Below are 21,444 nucleotides of genomic sequence, written 5' to 3' on the forward strand. Positions count from 1 at the left end.
ATTACCATGGAAGTCAGAATAATGGTTACCTACCGGGAAGAGATGGTTATAATTGGAAAAGGGTGGGGGCAGGGGGAGACTTCAATATTGTAGTAATGTTCTATTTCTTAATGTGGGTGAAGGCTGTATCAATCAGTATTTCCTTTATAATTATTTTATTAGACTGTGCATATGTTTTTGCCCACTTTCTCAATAAAACATAGGGATTAAAAAAGGGAAAATCTAATATACATGATCTTCATTATCAAAGCATTTGTTATCCCAATGCCAGCCAGCAATGTGAGGTTGCTTAGGAAAGCAGAAGGCATCATAATATGACAACATTCACTGATATACCAATCTCTTAATGAACTGATGGCTCCACTCAAACTTTCCTCCGTAGTCAACACTAGCAGTTTCTCTTACTAATTGTAAATACCCACAATATAAATAAAAAGCAAATCATTTGCAAATTCATTCATTCAACAAATATTTACTAAGTGTCCACTACTTCCCAAACACTGCTCTAGGGGACCAGCAAGGTCCAAGATAGAAGGCCCAAAAGGAGGACATGGGAACTTCCACTTCCACCCCAATTTGGCCTCTATCCTGTTACCCTCCTTTTCTATCAAGTTTCACACATGAAGAACCTAAAAGGAACTCAGGGCACACATGAAGTTATTATCAAAAGCACTACATAAGGGAGTCCTTTCACTACACAGAAATCACTGTAGTGATTGGATTCATTTTGCAAAATCATGGCTTCTCATGTTTTCAAGTAGGCAAAGAGATTGCCCTATCAAGAGCTCGAAGGCAAGGTACTAGTCTCAACACGAGTGATGCGGTAGAAATTGGGCTAAGTAGGGTCAAAACTCCCAAGAAATGCTTTACCTGGGATCCACAGACCAGAGGTTTGCAATTTTCCAGAAACTGTACACTAGATTTTGTGTGTGCATGTATTTTATGGGGTCAGAGTATAGAACTTTCATCTGATTCTCAAAGGAGTTCAACCAAACAGGTGAGTAGGCACTGCTCCCAACAAGTTGAATAGATCAGCTTTTTAGGGACGTGGTGAAAGTGAATATGGTCACAGCTAGCCCACCTGAGTTGAAACCCAGGTGTCTGGACCCCTAGGCCTATACTCTGAAGGCCCAATACTTACTCTTAGTTCTTCGAAGGCTTCGTCTAGGGTGGAGAGTTGGTGGCCCTGGTGAGCCCCAATGACTGGACACAGGACACAGATGAGCTGCCTATCTTCCTGGCAGTAAGTGCTCAAATCGAGCCCATGGTCCGGACACTTCCTCTTAGCCACTCTCTCGGCTTCCATTTCTATTTCTGGGTCAAATTCGCTTTCTGCTTCAGTTTCTCCCTCCGCCTCAGATTCCCCTTCTTCCTGATTGTCCTCCTCTGCCTCGCTTTCTTGCTCATCCTCCATTTCTTCCTCACTGTCTTCTTCACTCTCATCATCGCTCTCATCCTCACTCTCTTCCTCCGTCTCGCTCTCTTCTTCCGACTCACTCTCTTCCTCAGACTCACTCTCTTCCCCTGCTTCGCTTTCTATGTCCCTCTCCGGCTCCACCTTGGCCTCCACTTCTTCCTTCCCCGCCCCCTCCCCGCCGGCTCGCGAGGTCCAGGCCTGGGCGCCATGGACGTATTCGGCCAGGTGGTGACTGAGGAACTTCTGCCTGTGCGCCTCGGCGTGGCGGCGGCAGTAGCAGAAGCCGCATTCTCGGCACACTTCTTCGGCCCCAGGAGCTTCGTCGGGCTCGCACTCGTCACACGTGCCGTCGTGAGGCAGCTCCTCGAAGGCCGCGCCCACGCCGGAGGCCATGTGGGTGGTGTGACGCGGCCGAGGCCTCCGAGCCCGCCGCCTTCCCTTCGCGCGGCCTTTTCACTTCCTCCTTCCGCCCCCGGGGTCCCTTCCTCGGGAGTCGCCGCCCGTCTGGGCCGCGCCGCGGCTCCGAGCGGGACCTGGGGCCGCGGCAGCCCCTGCCCGGGCAGAGGAGCAAAGGGCCTCCCCGCCGACTCTGCCCGCTCTGCGCGGCTGCAGCGCTTCCTCTGCTGCGCGGGGCACTTCCGGTGCGGCCGCCCCGCGCCCCCGTCTGCCCCCGCGCCGCGCCGCCCGCTCGGCCTCCGGCTACCCGGGCGAGCTCGCGGGCGCCGCGGGCCCTTGCGCCGCCCCGGTTCCACTTTCCCTTTCGCTGTCAGGCGGCCCCTTTCACTTCCTGAGTCATTTAAAGTGGCAATGGCCCTTTTCTGCCTTTCCCGCGGGGCTCAGCTGCGCGGCTCAGAATCTCAGCATCCCCCGAAGGAGTGGGAGGACGGAGGAAGTCTCCGGTTGGCTGCGGAGGCGGGAATTGGGCCCGCCTTCCCCACTCCTTCCCTGCAGGTGTTACCCTGACTTTTCAAGGCCACTAGCTTGGTGTCCCTGTGTATTACTGTCGCTCTCCTGCCAAGTTATCACTGCCCATCACAGCCCCCGCTGTTCTGCAAGGTGCCGGGACTGAGTGGTGTTTATCAGACTGAACCTGACCTCTTGGGACTTCCTGAGGGCCCCAGAAGGGCTGTGTGTGTTCTCCAGGGCTCAGGGAATGTCAGAGTCTGGCTGAGCAAACAAATATTTTCGAACCACAGCTATACTATGCTTTGTACGTTTGCAAAGTCTATTTGCATTCCTTCCTCCTATGGGCTCAGAACTTCTGGGGTGGTAACCTCTGTGCCTTTCTTTTCCTGAGAGCCTGTCTTGGCTTAGACTGAAATGTCAGGTGAAGTGACAGTGATAGGGAGACAGTATTTATTTAGTGAGAGTTCCAGGTTACAGTCATTTTCCTTTATGTAAGGAGTCCCTCTAGATTCAGATTGGATTCCAAGAGAAAGTTAGGGGACTATTGTTTATTAAGTGCCAAAAAATGGGCTAGATCGTTTGTTTTATGGCTCTTTTTAAAAGCCGGTTTTTTGGAAGATCCACTGTCCAAGGGCCCCCAAATCCTGATGCCACTGCTTATCAGTTTTGTGATCATGGACAAGTTCACACATCATGTTTTCCACTTTTTGAAAAATATGTAAAGTGAAAATAATGGTAATATCTACCTTATGCGGTTGTTTTATGGATTAATTGTAAAGGTGCCTGCACTGTATTCGCTAAGCTTTAATTATTATTTTTGGCACAAATTATATTTAGTGCTCACAATAACCCTTTGAAGGAGGTTTTGAAACATTTTACACACATAAGGCATTTCTGACGGGTTACTGGTAGTGTAGGCAACTCCCCACCCCTACCCCATATCAATGTCTCTCCATTCACAGAAGAGCTTTTGTTTTGTACTGTATTTGGGAGAGGAAAAAGGATTTTTTGATCTAGTCAGGGGAGGGGCTGGGGTGTGGTTAGGAAGAATGGAGGAGTATGGAATGGTGTTTGTCTTTCATTGATTCCCTTAGATAATTTTGAGCTAGGGTTTCTATATGGTCTCCACAAAAATACCAGGGGATGAAGTGGGTTAAAAAGCATTTTAAACAATTTTTAATGTTTCCCTGGATGATGTATGCTTAACCTTTGTGCAGCTTTTGTTAGATATTTTATATTTTAGAAACCTTTTGTTTTTTTACCCTCAGAAAAATTGTATAGAATGTTGAAAAAAAATCATATTTGTTTTGTTCTAATTTGTACACATTTCTCTTTTCCTCCAGCTCGTTTCTCTGGAAATTATATGTCTGCATTTGAAACAAGGATTGATGCATCATTCTGAAAAAAAATATTGAACAAATGTCAACTCAAACATCAACATTAATAATACCTAGTGAGTAGTATTTCTTGCTTGGTTATTTACACCTCCCCCTACCCCAGGCTTAAAAGGACACAACTTAGCCTTTAGAAACATAATGTTATCACATGTAGAAAATCTTTTTTCAATAAAAATAATTTTTTAATGCTTAAAAGGACATTTCGTGTCCAGGTTTTTTGGTGGGGAGAGGAGGAGTTTTGTTGTCATAATTGTCATTATTATTTCTTCTTAATTTTACCTGACAGAAGGTAAAACTGTAATACTGTGCCATTTAGTATGTGACACTTGTAATCCTTCATTGAGGCCTCTGTGGAGAGAGGGTCTTAGAGGCAGAAGCTGGTGAAACTATTAAAAAGGGACTTTATAAAATTTTATTGACAAGCTGTTGCAGAATCAATGAAGCAGATCTTCTGTAGCCCTCTGCACAGAAATCAAAACCATCTGATTCCCCAGGAATTGGAATCTTTGGGAACATCCATAAATGGCATTCTTATTATATTAATTTATTACTGCATAGAAAATTGCCTCAAAATGTAGCAACTTAAAACAATAAACATTCATTATCATTCATAGTTTCTGTGAGCCAGGAATCTGGGAGTGACTTAGCTAGGTGGTTCTGGCTTAGGGTCTTTCAGTAAAGATGTGGGGTGCACCATAGTCTTGTGAAGGCTTACCTACATATGTAAGATTTGCTTCCAAGATGAATCACTCACATGGCTGTTGGCAAGAGGCCTCATCACTTTCTAGAGGGCTGCTTGAGTATTCTTGTGACATGCAGTTGGATTCTCCCAAAGCAAGCGATCTAAGAGAGGGCAACATAGAAGATGCAATGTCTTTTATGACCTAAGCTCAGAAGTCACCTGCTATCATTTCCAACATAGCCTATTGGTTTCAGAGATCAGCTCTATTCATTGTAGGAGCAAACTACCCAAGGGCTTGAATACCAAGAGGTGGGGATCTTTGGATCTTGGAGGTTGGCTACCACAGTCTGCCCTTTGGTCTCCAAGGATTCACATATATCCCAAATGCAAAATACGCTCACTTCTTTTTTTGTTTTTTTGTTTTTGTTTTTGTTTTATAGACAGGTTCTCACTTTGTTGCCCAGGCTAAAGTGCAATGGTGTCATCATAGCTCACTGCAACTTCAAACTCCTGGGCACAGTGATCCTCCTGCCTTAGTCTCCTGAGTAGCTGGGACTACAGGCATATGCCACTGCACCCAGATAATTTTTCTATTTTTAGTAGAGACAGGATCATGTTCTTGTTCAAGGTGGTCTTGAACTCCTGAGTGCAAGTGATCCTCCCAGCTTGGCCTCCCAGAATGCTTGGTTTACAGGTGTGAGCCACCACACCCAGCCTGAAATACACTTACTTCTTCCCAAAGTCCCCAAAAGTCTCAACCCATTATATTATCAGCTCAAAATTCAGAATCTTATCATTTAAATTGGGACCAGATGTAGATGAGACTCCTGGATGTAGTATTTTAAGTGGAGCTCCTCGAGTATAGTTCATCTGAATACCTATGTCTCCCATACTCCCAACATACAATGGTGGGACAGGTCTAGGATAACTGGTACAGACACTCCTGCTCAAAAAGGAAGAAAATACAGGAGGCTCTGAGAGTCACCGGGCCATAGAATTTTTAAATCCATTTGGGCACATGTCAGAACTTTTCTTGATTAGGGCTCAAATCTACTTCTGCCCAGGAATGACTTTCCATGGCTCTTGACCTCACCCACTGGGCTCTTGATTCCACTTTCTGGGTCATCCTTCATTTTCAATTAAAAGTAGCCCATGTTTGCAGCTATATAGTTTTGTCAGTTTGCTTCCTGCAAATAAAATTTAGGAGGTCCAAAGGCCATTTTTCATTTTGTACTGTCTCTATGTGTCTGCTGGCAGTATTTCTGCCAATATAATTCTTTTAAAAATTTTGTGAGTCTCCTATAAATCTAACTGGGGTTCACTCCATTGGACAAAAATTACACCCACCAATCTCTTCAAGATAAGCCCTTCTCTATAGTATAGAGTTTCTTTGTTGAAACTGCTGAAGCGCAATACCAGTAAGCTTTATTGAGGCCCTACTGTTTGTTTTAATGATTCTATCAATCATTTTTTAGGTCTGAACAAAGGGTTTTACAGCCATACTCTCAGTTCATCATTTGATGATGTTTTCCTGGCAGTGTCCTGGAGTTTTTCTTTGCCTGGAATCAATTTCTTTATTTTAGCATCATTTGCCATCTGGAGAAGATGGGAATTTCCAAAACTAGCAAGTTCTGGATTCTTTTTTTTTTTTAAAGTCCTTCCTGTAGATCTCTTTTTTCTCACATTTTGCTATAATCAACAAGAAGACATCAGCCAATACCTTTAACAGTCTGCTAGGAAATATCCTTAGTTAGAACACCCAATTGAATAGACACATTTTCTACTTTCCAAATTACTGCAGGTGACAGTGTTACTAAACTCCTGCTCCTACATATCAAGGACCCCTTTCCTCCAGTTTCCAATAACATTTTCCTCATTTCCCTTTAAGCTGTCACCTGCAGCTTTCTCAAAGGCCATCAAGATTCTATTAAGAATTTCTTCAAGACTCCAGTCTTTCACTAACAGTCTCCTCAAAGTTCTTCCAGCTTCTGCCCACTGCACAGTTCCCAAGCCATTCCAACATTTCAGGATTTTGTTATGGAAGAACCTCACGTTTGTGATAAAATTTGTATTAGCTGTCTATTGCTGCATAATGTAGGGGGCAAGGGAAAACTTCCTTTTCACCCTCTGGAGGTTTGCTGAAAAATCAACTGAAAAAAAGTAGATTAATAGGAGAATAGACATACAAATTTATTTAATATAAATTTTACATGACATGGGAGCCTTCAGAGTGAAGACCCAAAGATACAGTGGAAACTGTCTATTTTTATGCTTAAATTCAACAAAGTATGGACAGCCATGTAGAAATATGATTGGGCAAGAAAAGGGTATGATCTAATACTAACAGACTGAGAAGGGAAATTTAGCAAGGCTTGTATGTTTAGATTCTTCTTGGCCTCTCTGTGCAGCATTCCTTCCTTCTGGGTATGGGGAAAGATCCTCTCTTGGATGGGGGTCTTATGATCTACAATCAAACAAGGTAGGTCAGGTCACTTCTTTGTGGCCAATTTTTACACAGAAAGACAGAGGAAAGTTAGAGTAATATTTTTAGGTTCTATGGCTGTATTTGGGGAAAAGGGGTTCTGGTTCCTATGACCTGCCTTGGAGAAGAAGGATTCTAGTTTCTGTGGTTAGCCTCAGGGAAAAGTAAGGGGTGAGAGACAGGAAGGTAGGAGAAGGTCGGAGAGAAACTTTTGCTTCTGAGGCCTTCATTTTGGAGTATTGTTTTCTAAGCCCCAACAATAATAACAAATTACCCCAAAACTCTGAGTCATCTTGGGGGCTGGTCATCACACTTGGCATTGCCATTGTGATTAGCAGTAGCTGTCAGGCATCTCCAAGATGCTTAGCAGGCAGTAGATGTGGAGAACAGGGCAGTTTGCAGCTGCAACTGTTTTGTGAGTATATGTGGGCCTTCCAGAAACCAAATGGTGTAGTCCTAAATAAATAGGTGTCTACTATTATGTGGCTGATAGCTCTTAAGTCTTTAAACATTTGAACTCTCCACAGATGAGGAAACCTAGGTTCAGAGAGGTAAAGAAACTTGTTAAAGATTACCCAGCCAAAAGATAGCTGAGTTGGGATTCAAACTGAGATCTCTCTGACTAGATCTTACTATATTGGCCTGTGGTATGAATAGGTGATACTCCCAAATTGCCTAACTGCTTCTCAGTAACTTTGTCTTTTTCTTCCAGCTGTGAAATAAACTTCTGTCCCCTTCACCTGTTCCAAATAGAAGAGCTGAGTTTAGTAAAATTCATAACATAGTACATTTAATTTCAGAAAAATCTTAAGTTGCAAAGAGAACAGGGTTAAATTGCAAAGTCCACTGCTTTAAAAAAAGTATATGGACCCCTTCAGCTGATCCTGTTCTTATGTAATTAGACTGTCACTTCAGTAACTGGTTTCATTTTCCCCAACAGGCCCCTGAGATTGCCCCTAAATCTCATCTCATGCTGTTATCATATTAGCTAACATCTTATCCCATTAAAGTCAGTACAGTGAAATATGATATCCCCTCCCCCATCCCAGCTCTGCTAAAATATAAAGAATGGATACTCTATGCCTGGTCCTGACTCAGTTCCTCAAAGCCTGTTGGAGATAAATACACAAAATAATTCCTTGGCCCAATACCCTTCTGAATAGTTTCATTTCATTCAGTGCTTACAAGTAAACGGCTTACTGCTTAGTGATATTATAATGCTCTAAACAACCCCACTCCTGAAGAGCAAGCATGTATAAAGATAACTCCAGGCAACATCTGATCAAGAGATTTTCATTACATTCATTTAGTATGTTACTTGCTAAATAGTGCTAAATAGTTCCTGTAACTATAACAATAATTAAAATGCCTCATTTTCATAACCATGATTTCATTCACCACAAGAATTCAAAAGAGACCATTAAATCTTGTTTCAGTTATCTTTAGACACTTTCTACAAAGTCCCTGCTAGTAGATGCTTCCATTTTACCAGTGTGGAAACTAAAGGCCAGGAGAGTTACTTAAAAGAATATCCAGTCAATTGTGAGTTAATCTCTGACTTCCTCTCTGGTTTTCAAGCCAGCTCCCTAACCCCTGGGTGATGCTAATTCTTTTTGGCAAGATGATGTTTTTCAAACTCCTCTCCTTGGAAATGCTTTCTTAGGGGTGGTCTTTGGTGGTCTTGGCTTTTATCTGAGTGGGCTTCAGGGAATAAAGGCAGACATTTAATCATCAGTGAGATCTGCACTCTTTGGGAGTGAGAAAAAAATCCCTAAATTTGCCTTCCATTACACCAGTTGGAAAAGCAGTCACCTCTGGACTGGAACTAATTAAAGACTTTGTATTTCAGCAGTTAGTGCACTGCCCTTGTAAATCAGAGATTATGAGGGAAAATCTCCCTAAGGCTTGGTTGTTCCATTTATTTATTTATTTTGGAACTCAGGTGCAGATAGGCTAGTTAATCATACTACTCAGATCATAACTTGTCTATAGTACATGCAAGGCATCTTTCTTATTTTATGTATTTTTAATTTAATTTTTAATTTTTCCTTTCTCTACAGACTTCGCTCCCATTCCCCCAACTTTTCACAGAAACTCTTTCTAATGTGTTTGGTACATGTCCTTGAGTATAAAAGTATCTTTAAAAAGTGTTCTATTGTTTTCTTTATGTATGTGTTAGACATTATTTAAATAGGGCATTAAGGAATGCTTTCTGTTTCTTTCATTTTCTTTATACAATGCTGTGATTGTTAAAATCGTGGATATCCACCCCTGACAACATTTAGTATTATCTAACTTTCTAATTTGTATCAATCTAATGGGCATAATCATTGTGGTATTACTTTTGCATGTCTTGAATTGCTAATAAAGATGAATAGCTCTTTATACTCTTGTTATGTGAGTAGCCTATTCATAGCTTTTGCCTATTTTTGTTTGAGTTTTCTGCCATTTTATTATTGTTTTTGAAGTATTTTCTTGTACCTTCTAGATATTAACCCTGGTCAGTTTTACATATACCTTCTCCCAATCTGTCATCTGTCCATTAACATTGTTCAAAGTGGTGTCCTTTTGGAATAGAGATCTTACGTTTTGATGTGATCAATCCATTCTGTTTAAGAAGTCCTTCTCCACCCTGAGATTATAAATATATACTCTAATATCTTCTTCTTTATGGTTTTACTTCTTTTTTTTTTTTTTTTTTTTTTTGAGACAGAGTCTTGCTCTGTCACCCTACCTAGAGTGTAAGAGTAAAATGGCATTATCATAGCTCACTGCAACCTCCAACTCCTGGCCTCAAGTGATCCTCCCTCCTTGGCCTCCTAGAGAGCTGGAATTACAGGTGTGCGTGGCTGCTCCCAGCCCTATGGTTTTACTTTTTACAATAAGTTCCATCTATAAATCACCTTAGTAGATGGTTTAAGGTAGAGGTCCAACTTTATTTTTCTCTGTAGAGTGAAATAGTTTTCTCAATATCCTGACTCAATTTAAAATCCTAACTCTGCATAAAGAAATTTGCATTATGGGAGGTACAATAATGATGTTGCTAACAGCAGAGTATGGGAGGCAGCTAACAGGTGACTTCTTCCCCCAAAGTATGCTCTCGAAAAGTGGTACCTTTTCAAAAAAGTTTTAAAACAATATATTTGCCATAGCAGTTATTTAGACTATGATGACATGACACTGGAGGGGTGGAATTGAAGGTGGAAGAGGCTCCAATACAGGAAAGACAGATAACCCAGTGAGGCCACAGGACAGTCCAAAGAGGAAAGGGGAGTCCAGAAAATTCTTAAGGCAGCCTCTCCTAATGAGGACTGAGAACAGGTAGTCTCAGTGTGGGCCATTCATTCAGCCATTCATTTAATAAGTAATGATTGCTTTCCATGGGTCAGGCACTTTTCTTGGCTCTAAGGCTATAACCACAAAATAAGGCCATGAGCGCATTCATATTTCTAGCACAAATTGACATTTTCCCATTTCTGGCTCACCCTCCACACTACCACCAGAATACTTCTTTCAAAATGCAAATTTAATTAAGATATACTTATCTTCTGAATAGCTACTAGATTTCTGTTGCCTACTGAGGACTTGGCATGGTAAGCAAGGTCCTCCCTGGTTTGACCACCTCCTTACCTCTCCAACTTCATCTCTTGCTACTCCCCCAACTCTATATCCTGATCCTCCATACACCAAGCCATTGTATGTGCTAAACATCTGGGGACCCCAAATAAGGCAATTCTACCATTTTTCCCCCATGAAAGGACCCCACAAAAAAAACCCAAATTTTTATGGCCAATTTGAATATATAAACGTTTGGGGATATATAGCTAGACATTTTCAATGTCTACTTATAATATTTAACATATTAATTTAGTTAAATATATTTTATTTAATTTTAATTCTTGAGACTCCGTTGTCTGGGCTAGAGTACAGTGGTATCATCATAGCTCACTGCAACCTCAAACCCTTGGGCTCAAGCCTCGCAAGTAGCTAGGACTACATGTACACATGCCACCATGCCCAGCTATTTTTTTTAATTTATTTTTTGTAGAGACAGGGTCTTGCTATGTTGCTCAGGCTGGCCTCAAGTGATCCTCCTGAGTTGGCCTCCCAAAGTGCTAGGATTATAGGCATGAGCCACCATGCCCAGCCTAGTTTAGTTAAATATATTTTAAACTAAAGATATGAAATATTAATGCAGAAATATTGATTCTTTTTGTCTCTCACATTTCATGAAATAATTTTCTTCTAACTCTTCATTGGCAAATCTGACAACAATGTCTGTCCTCATCATCACTAGAGCCACTTTTTGGGTCACAGAATGCAGCTTCGAAGCTTTCTACATTGTAATATAGAACTTTTTGAAACTAAATAATGCAGTCACTGGAATTTTTATCACAAGCCACACATGCACCTTTATATAACAATAAGACATTTTTGAAAGTCCTCTATAAGTGTATATATGTATTCTTCACAATGGAGCCATGTGCTGTGTGTGTGTGTGTTTTAAGTGGTCTTTAAAAGGCTAGTTTACAATGACATGTACCACTAAGTATGGTGAGAACACACCTCAGGCAAGGAATAACACTAAGTCTTTAGATCAATCTCTCTCTTTTTCTTTCTCTCTCTCTCTTTCTTTCTTTCCCTCTCTCTCTAATTTAATTTCATCTACTTCCCCAACTGATAATTTATTTTACTTAAAATGAAGTAATCACCTCATAAAATAATAGCCTTTAGAAGAAATCAAATTTAAGATGACCCTTTTCTGAAAAATAATTTGGGGCAATAATCTTGCATTACATTTGGCTATTAGGAGTGACTGGTTACTATGGTTCCCTAAACCATGGCATGCCTTGCCACACCTCCATGCCTTTGCACTTGCTCCTCCCTCTCCTGTAATGCCTGCCTCATCTCCTCCTCTAACTGCTGCCTACCACTGTGCCCAGCAGTGCCTCTGTTACCGTGTTCATAAATTGGAACAGTTAAGTATGTCACCTACTGTGCAGTGAACTCCTTGAGGGCAGGGGCTGTGTCTGTTGGCTCTGGCATCTTCAGCACCCATGGTGGCATTTAGTACCTCATTTTCTTCCTTGAAACCTGAAATAGTGGCCTGAAAGTGAAACAATTGAAAGGATCACTGTATAATTTATTGTCCAAACTGGAATAACTTGAGAATGGAATTGAGCACCATTGACAATTATGCCAGGACACTAGTAACTGTCCTGGGTAAACTGTGATGTACAGTCATCCTAATAAGGTGACCAAGGGAGGCAACCTTAAATTTCTAGTTCCAAAATATTAATAATCTTCCTAGATTAATATTTTACCTTTCATGGGTCCAACTTCCTGCTTGTCCCTCCTTGATTCTCATTCCTTCTCCCTTCCTTTTTTCCTCTCTCTTTTCTCAATAAGACTGTATAAACTTGCTAAACCACAACCGCATAATTCTTATTCTTACTTCATGGGTAATTTCAGGATTAGAAAAGTCCATAAATCCTAATGTGGAATGTACAGTTTGGTGTGGGAGCAGGGGAAGTATCCTGGGAATAGTTCTTGTGAGGGATAAATACTTAAGACCTTTATATTTCCCTCCTTAGAAAGAGTCCTAGTGATTCAAAGCAAATGCTCGATAAAGGAAATCTTTTTTTTTATTTCAGCATATTACAGGTTACATATTTAGGTTGCATATATTACCTTTGCCCCACCCAATTCAGAGCTTCAAGCATGTCCATTGCCCAGATGGTGTACACTGCACCCATTAAGTGTGAATATACCCATCCCCCCTTGTGCCCTCCCCCTCTGCCCCACACCCAGTGAATGTTACTACCATATGTGTACGGAAGTGCAGATCAGTTTATACCAATTTGATGGTGACTATGTGTGGTGCTTATTTTTCCATTATTGTGATACTTCACTTAGTAGAATGGACTCCCAAGGACTCACCATTGTTTTTCTTTTGGCTAAGTAGAACTCCATGGCATACACATACCACATTTTATTAATCCCCTCCTGTATTGATGGGCATCAATCCATGATTGTTTCCACATCTTTGCAATTGGGTTGTTTCCACATCTTTGCAATTGTGAATTGTACCACTATAAACATTCAAGTGCAGATGTCTTTTTTTTTTTTTTTTTTTTTTTTTTGAGACAGAGTCTCACTTTGTTGCCCAGGCTAGAGTGAGTGCCGTGGCGTCAGCCTGGCTCACAGCAACCTCAATCTCCGGGGCTCAGCGATCCTACCGCCTCAGCCTCCCGAGTAGCTGGGACTACAGGCATGCGCCACCATGCCCGGCTAATTTTTTGTATATATATTTTTAGTTGGTCAATTAATTTATTTCTATTTTTGGTAGAGACAGGGTCTCGCTCAGGCTGGTTTCGAACTCCTAACCTTGAGCAATCCGCCCGCCTCGGCCTCCCAAAGTGCTAGGATTACAGGCGTGAGCCACCAAGCCCGGCCCAGATGTCTTTTTTATAGAATGTCTTTTTTTGCTGTGGGTAGATGCCCAGTAATGGGATTGCTGGATCAAATGGTAGTTCTACTTGTAGCTCTTTGAGGTATCTCCATATTCCTTTCCACAGAAGTTGTGCTAGTTTGCAGTCCCACCAGCAGTGTATGAGTGTTCCTATTTCTCCACATCCATGCCCACATTTATTGTTTTGGGACTTTTTGATGAAGGCCATTCTCATTGGAGTTAAGTGATATCACATTATGGTTTTGATTTGCATTTCCCTGATGATTAGGGATGTTGAGCATTTTTTCATATGTGTTTTGGCCATTAGTCTGTCTTCTTTTGAAAAGTTTCTGTTCATGTCCTTTGCCCACTTTTTAATGGGGTTGTTTGATTTTTTTCTTGCTGATTTTTCTGAGATCTATATAGATTCTAGTTATCAGCCCTTTATCAGATGTGTAGCATGCAAATATTTTCTACCATTCTGTAGGTTGTCTGTTTGCTCTCATGATAGTTTCTTTGGCTGTGCAGAAGCTTTTTAATTTGATCAGGTCCCATTTGTTTATTTTTCTTGTTACTGTGATTGCCTTTGGGGTCGTCTTCATAAATTCTTTGCCAATGTCTGTAAGAGTTTTCCAACATTTTCTTCTAGAATTCTTATAGTTTCATGCCTTAGGTTTAAGTCTGTTGTCCACCATGAGTTGATTTTTGTGAGAGGTAAAAGGTGCAGATCCTGTTTCAGTCTTCTACATGTGGCTATCCAATTTTCCCAGTACCATTAATTGAATAGGGATTCTTTTCCCCAGTGTATGTTTTTGTCTGCCTTGTCAAAGATCAGATAGCTATATGAAGATGATTTTATATCTGGGTTCTCCCTTTTGTTCCATTGGTTTATGTCTCTGTTCTTGTGCCAGTACCAAGGAAAACTCTTAGAATGATCCAAACACGTCTAATCTGGCTTCATTTTGAAATCCATACTGACCCTAGGCACATTTAAGACCTAAGGAAATTGAGTTGAGATGAATGGAATCACTGCATCATGTGAGAAAGAAAAACTTGATCTGTTAGGAGAATTGCCCTTATGAGTTGAGGGAAGCTGTGTATCATGGTGGTTAAAGAGCGAGCATTTTAGAACCTGACAGATCTGGATTTGAATCCTGGCTCTACCACCTACTTAGCTGGATGACTTTGAGCACACTATTTAATCTTTTTAACCTTAGTTATCTTATGTATAAAATGGGAGGGGGGTGTCAGAGGCTGATTGTGAGGATTAAATGAGATAATGCATTTAGCCCTGTGCCAAGCACATAATAAACATTTACCCAGTGAAGGCTAAAATTTTATATGCACATCAGCAAAATTTAACAAGTGCACCCATTTTGTCTAGATGAAAATAGTTATACCAGATTTAATGATCAGAGCAGTGGACTGAGAATGCAGAAATTCACATTCTAGCCATGCTTCTGCCATTAATAAGCTATGTGGCTCTGAGCAAGTCCTTTAACTTTGCTGGCTTTTCAATATTCTCTTTGAAATGAGTGAGCTGGAGTAGATGATTTCATTCCTATTTCAGTTATCTCGTGCTATGATACACACCACTCCAAAACTTAGTAGCTTAAAACAATAATGATTCATTGTTTCTCAGGATGTTATGAATTGTCTGGGCTCAGCTGGGCAGTTCTTATGCTCTATCACTGGGATCACCCGTGCAGCTGCTTTCTTCTGGGTGCTCAGCTGGAGCTGGAACAGTTCGAGATGTGTCACTCACTTGTTTGACAGCTAGGTTTGTCAGCCTCAATTCTCTGCTGCATTAACTCTTATCCTCCATGGTCATTCTCTCTATATACAGCCCTTCAGCTGGGTAACCTAGATTTCTTTACATGGCTTCCAAGAGGATAAAAATGGAAGCTTCAAGGCTTTCTTAAGGCCTAGGCCAGATGTAACATGATATTACTTTCACTGTAGAATATTTGTCAAAGCAAGTCAGAGGCCAACCAAGATTCAAGGAGAGGGGAAAAGGCTCTACCTCTTGAAAACTTTTAAAATTATATCATAAAAACACATCCAGGATTGGAGAGATTGTTGTGACCTTTTTTCAAAGCAATTAGACCAATTCATGTGGTACATGCTGGCTCTAATAGTTCATATTTAAACCTAAAACTCTGAGGCAATTCTAGTTCTCTCAATTTGATATGGACTCTGTGAATTCTCCCACTGAGTGCCTAGTATGTTCCAGGCCTTGAAACTCTCTATGCTCTCAGTTTAGCTCCAGTAGACATCTGTTGTTTTTTCTATCCCATGTCCCTTCAGCCTCCTGGTATCCAAACTCCCCAGTTTCTCTCCAGGGGCCTGGTGCAGACATAGCTGGTTGTGACCTAGCTGCCATCTCCCATTCTTCCTTTCTAACAGAACCCTGATTTGCCCAGATATTTAGATATTAGCATTCTGAGCCCTGGGGCATGAGCTATCATAGAGCTAAGCCAATCATGAGACTACCATCCTCTTTTGCAAGTGACTGGTTTCCAGGTGCACATGTGGCTCAGCTCTGGCCAATGAAGTATTAAGCCTCCCTTTTGTGGGAGGCTTCTAGAAAAGATTTTCTTTCCTAAATAAAAGAAAGAGACTTGTGAGAAGAAAGCCCCGTCCCTTCCTTCCTGCTTAGGATCTTGTTGTGTGGAACAAAGTGTGAAGGCCACCCTGTGATCATGAGGCATAAACCTAAAGGACGCTAGGGAAGCACCCAGACCCCTGACATTATTAAGCTTTGGATTTATCCAGCCCAGATCTGCCTAGCTCTGGACTTCTTGTTATGTGAGCTAATGACCCCTATAGGTATGCAAGTCTGTTACCTGCTGTCAAAAGCATCCCTTGTCCACTCCTCTGAGTCTCTCTGGCTATGGAGACACTGACTCCTCCCTGACTCCAGGCAGGAGCACACAACCCAGAGCTAAGCAATTAGCACCTGCATTCACCTGACCTCAGTGATTGCTTCAGAGATGGGCCAAGATTCTGGCAGAGCCAATGAGGGGCAATGTGATTTTCCTTGGGAATTCTGAGAAAGAGGCGTTCATTTTTTTCCTGCTGGACTTAAAAGTGGAAACGTAACAGCAGCTAGGGCTGCTGTGGCCATTTTGCTAAATCTTGCCAACTCTGAGGAAGGCAGACCCAAGAGAAAAAAGAAAACTGTTTCTTGATCTGAATCCAGCCATGCCTGAAGCCTTAATCCTACATTTTTCAGTTTACTCGACCCACCTTTTTTTTAATGTATTTATTTTTATTTTTTTCCAGCATATTGTGGGGGTACAAATGTTAAGGTTATGTATATTGCTCTTGTCCCCCCCTCCCCCCTTGAGTCAGAGCTTCAAGCGTGTCCATCCCCCAGTTGGTGTGCATCGCATTCATTATGTATGTATATACCCATCCCCTTCCCCCACCTGCCCGACACTCGATAAATGTTATTCCTATATGTCCACTTAAGTGTTGATCAGTTAATACCAATTTGCTGGTGAGTATATGTGGTGCTTATTTTTCCATTCTTGGGATAGTTCCCTTAATAGAATGGGTTACAGCTCTATTCAGGAAAATACAAGAGGTGCTATATCACCGTTGTTTCTTATAGCTGAATAGTACTCCATGGTATACATATACCACATTTTATTAATCCACTCATGTATTGATGGGCACTTCGGTTGTTTCCACATCTTAGCAGTTGTGAATTGTGCTGCTATAAACATCCGAGTGCAGGTGTCTTTTTCATAGAGTGACTTTTGTTCTTTTGGGTAGATGCCCAGTAATGGGATTGCTGGATCAAATGGTAGATTGACTTGTAGCTCTTTGAGGTATCTCCATATTGCTTTCCACAGAGGCTGAACTAATTTGCAGTCCCACCAACAACGAAGGAGTGTTCCTATCTCTCCACATCCACGCCATTGGCCTAGGCAAAGAATTTATGACGAAGACCCCAAAGGCAATCACAACATCAACAAAAATAAATAAATGGGACCTGATCAGATTAAAAAGGTTCTGCACAGCCAAAGAAACTGTCACGAGAGCAAACAGACACCCCACAGAAAGGGAGAAAATTTTCGCAAGCTACACATCCGATAAAGGGCTGATAACTAGAATCTATTTAGAACTCAGGGAAGTCAGCAAGGAAAAATCAAACAACCGTATCAAAAAGTGGGCAAAGGACATGGACAGAAACTTTTCAAAAGAAGACAGAGCAATGGCCGACCCACCCTTTTCTGGAATACACTGTTCTGATGGGACTTTCTGTCAGAATTCCAGCTGGGGAAGCATGGATATTCATTATGGAACCATCCACCAAGCTGGTACTCTCTGGGACTTTTATTTGGAACCTCTGTTCCTCATCCAAGCTCATCCATTTCTAAAGATATATTTTCCACCTGCAGTTATATAGTCTAGCTGTTAAAAGTAAGGCCTTGGGATTAGGCCTGGTCCTGGGTTCAAATCCTGGCTCTGCCACAGGTTAGATCTGTGACCTTGAGCAGGTTTTTTAGACCTCTGGGTTCTTTAGCTTTAGCATGCTTAAAACTAGGGCTGTAATGGTTCCTGCCCCATGGGGTTATTATAAGGGTAAAAGCCGTGAATGCATGAAAAGTGCTTAGCCAGCACAGTGCCTAGCACATACTAGGCTCTCACAAATATTTGCTGTTATTAATAAAACCTAACCTGGTGTGATAGGCAGAGTAATGGCCCCACAAAGATGTCCATGTCCCAATCCTCAGAACCTGTGAATATGTCACGTTACATGGCAACAGGGAATTAAAGTTGCAGATAGAATTACTAATCAGCTAATCTTATAAAGATTATCCTAAGTTATTCAATGGGTCCAGTGTAATCACAAGAGTTCTTAAAAATGAAAGAGAATCAGGGGAGGTACAATGATAGGACTCAATCTGCTGTTTCTGGCTTTGAGCAGGGAGGAAGGGGCCATAGCCATGAAGCTAGAAAAGGTAAAGAAGCACATTCTTCCCTAACCCTCCAGAAAGGAAAGCAGCCCTGTTGACAACTTGACTTTAGCCCAGTGAGACCTGCTACTGAGTACCTCCCATACATCTCCCTGTACCATTGCTACTATGGACTGAGCAATGAATGAGCGAGGCATGGCCCTATGCTCAGGGAGCTTATGAGGTGTGTGTTCTGTGGCAACCAGGGCTTTATGAAGTCTTATTTGGTAATGAGCATAGGATTTACCAAGGAGAATTAGAAGATGTAAGTCAGGACAGCTACCCTTGAAGAGGGAAAGCAGCAGTAGAGTATGGGTTGCTAATTGAACAAGGGCTGAGACAGTAGATGTTCACAACTCTATCTGCTATGGACTTAATGTCTGTGTCTCCCCCAAATTGGTATTGAAATCCTTACCCCTCAGTCTGATGGTATTAGGAAAGTGGAAACTTTGGGAGATAATGAGGTCTTGAAGGTGGAGTCCACATGAATGGGATCGGTATATAAAGACGCATGAGCTTGCTTCCTCTCTCTGCTCTCCACCACGTGAAGACACAGGAGAAGACGACCATCTGCAAATTACAAGAGTACCGTCACCAGACACAGATCTGCTGGTGCCTTAATCTTGGACTTCCCAGCTGCCAGAGCTGTAAGGAATAAATTTCTGTTATTTGAGCCACCTAGTCTATGGTAATTTGCTATAGCAGCATGAACGGACTAAACACCATCTATGTTGGAAGTCTTGAGGTTAGGCTGATCTGGCTCCTCTGTGTGGAGGGCTCAGGCAAAAGAGAAACATCAGTTTTGCTATCATGAGAGCCACACTTCCTATGTGCCAAGCTAAGGGCCCATAAGGGCTGTTCCTCTTTACAGAGTGATGCCTTCAATCCTCACCACAACCTTTCAAGAGATGTTATTGGGCTCCTTTCATAGAGGAGGAAATGAAGGCTCATAGAAATTAAGTAACTTGGACATGTTTACATAATAAGTAAATGGTGAAATAGAATTTTTAATTAACAAATTAAATTTACTTAATTTTTTTGCCAACAAAGAACCGTAAATCCTCCCTGTTTCCCTATAGTGTTGGCTTGGTTGTTTCAATGTTCTTTTTGCATTGTCCACTTCACGTTGTAAATATTTGGGGGCCAGAACTGTTTGGGCTGATTTACTCAGAGCAGTGTACCAGGAAGCTTAATGCTTAATGTCACATTTCATCAAATCTTAGATGCCATCAGTTGGAGGATGTACCATCATTCCATATAGCACTAAGAAAGAAAAAATGCTAGGGATTGTAAGACCTCCTGATTTGAGAGTTGTTGAAATGTGGAAAAATATGCATCTTAGAGTCCATAAAGATAGAGTAAAAAAATTTTTTTGACGATGATGTTGATGAAGTGTTAAATCTCAGTTTGCTGGTCTACTTCCAGACTTACCCTTATGCTTTAGCCCAGTTAGTTTTAAAATGTCTCAAGAAAGGCCGGGCGCGGTGGCTCACGCCTATAATCCTAGCACTCTGGGAGGCCGGGGCGGGCGGATTGCTCAAGGTCAGGAGTTCGAAACCAGCCTGAGCAAGAGCGAGACCCCGTCTCTACTATAAATAGGAAGAAATTAATTGGCCAAGTAATACATACAGAAAAAATTAGCCAGGCATGGTGGCACATGCCTGTAGTCCCAGCTACTCGGGAGGCTGAGGCAGGAGGATTGCTTGAGCCCAGGAGTTTGAGGTTGCTGTGAGCTAGGCTGATGCCATGGCACTCACTCTAGCCAGGGCAACAGAGTGAGACTCTGTCTCAAAAAAAAAAAAAAAAAAATGTCTCAAGAAAGTTCCCTTTGAACAATTCCTTTGGAAATTTTACAATGTTCAAAATATGTTACTATTCAAAAGTATCTCCACAAAACATCAATAATGAAATATATCAATAATTATGGGCTGAGTACAGTGCTAAGTACATTAAATATCCCTCTTGTTTTCTCCTGATCATCCTATGAATAATTAGGTTTTTATTATCGCCATTTACAAACAATACAGTTGAGGCACACAGAGGTTTAGGTACCTGTCCAAGGTCACCCAGCCAGCAAATGGCAGAGATAAATAAGACTTCAGTCTGTGCCTGGGACTTCAATGCTTGTGCCTCTTGCTGTTTCAAGCAAAAGCAGGAAAAAAGCATGGGGTGGGGGTGATAAAAGCTGCCATTTCCATTTTAAAAATTTTGCTGACCCTAGCCTTTTGGATCATATAATTAATGTCTGTTTTTTCTCAGTCTGTCCGAGCTACTTACCTAGTTATCTCCCCAAAAAGTGTTTTTACCTCCCAGTATTTATTTGTTCTTATTCTTTTACAAATCAGTCTCCAGAATTTTAATCATTCTTGGTTCACTTCTCTGAGAACTTAACCGGAGACATGCTGGAATTGCAGTCAGAGAAGTGTCCTGAAAACTTAAAATTTAAATAAAAAATCTTTTATAGTCCATCTGATCTACACAGGAAATTAGAAAACACCACATACTTAACTGGAAAAATACTTGAAATGAAAAGTGAGATTTACTGTTATTTAGATTTTGATTAAAAAATGTTTATCCCTTATCTAAGGCTCGGGGACACTGGAAATGAAGGAGCTGAATTCTCGCTTTATGGAACTTTAATGATCTTCTCTTATTATGTTATATTACCGTTTTCTAAGCCTGTGGTCAAATACAATAGCTTTATTAAAGCTGCAATTCAGTTAGAAAAGGGAATGAATTTTTCTGCCACAGGAGCACTGGTGAGAGATGAGAGAAGAGAGTAGTGCTGTTGGGGGAAGCAAACTCCTAGACAAAGAAAGGACTCACACCAGTGGCTCACTCCTCTAGAGTATATTCTTCTTCCCCCTGGGAGCTAAGCTTTCTTGAATTCACTGCTAAATAGCCTAGGGGTACTTAGCTTCCAGTCCATTTGGAGAAGAAAAGCAAAACAAAAGAAAAAGGAGGTCTGGGGTTGCAGTTTGGACACAGGATAAGGCTTGCTATGTTCTGTGTCAAGTTCACAGGCAGCATTGACAGTGATAAACTCACATTCGGCAAGCATTTATCATGGGCCAGGTACTACTGTAAGCATGGTTCATGTATCACATCATTTAATCTCCTGAACAATCCCATTAATAGATAC

The 21,444-nt window shown here is 41.5% G+C and overlaps 1 protein-coding gene across 5 annotated transcripts in view; it reads right to left on the bottom strand.

The window, feature by feature from the left end:
• TRIM44 (tripartite motif containing 44) overlaps nt 1-2,169 on the bottom strand; it is a 120,377-nt gene extending 118,208 nt beyond the window's left edge. For all 5 annotated transcript variants that reach the window (XM_076002029.1, XM_012738761.2, XM_012738760.2 and 2 more), the window contains exon 1: nt 1,142-2,169. In XM_076002029.1, coding sequence (XP_075858144.1) covers nt 1,142-1,810 — 669 coding nt within the window. In that variant the 5' untranslated portion in view covers nt 1,811-2,169. The remainder of the gene's footprint in view (nt 1-1,141) is intronic.
• Between the last annotated feature and the right edge of the window lie 19,275 nt (nt 2,170-21,444).

The sequence above is a fragment of the Microcebus murinus genome, chromosome 4, assembly GCF_040939455.1.
Source record: "Microcebus murinus isolate Inina chromosome 4, M.murinus_Inina_mat1.0, whole genome shotgun sequence".
In the NCBI taxonomy this organism is placed as follows: Eukaryota; Metazoa; Chordata; class Mammalia; order Primates; family Cheirogaleidae; genus Microcebus; species Microcebus murinus.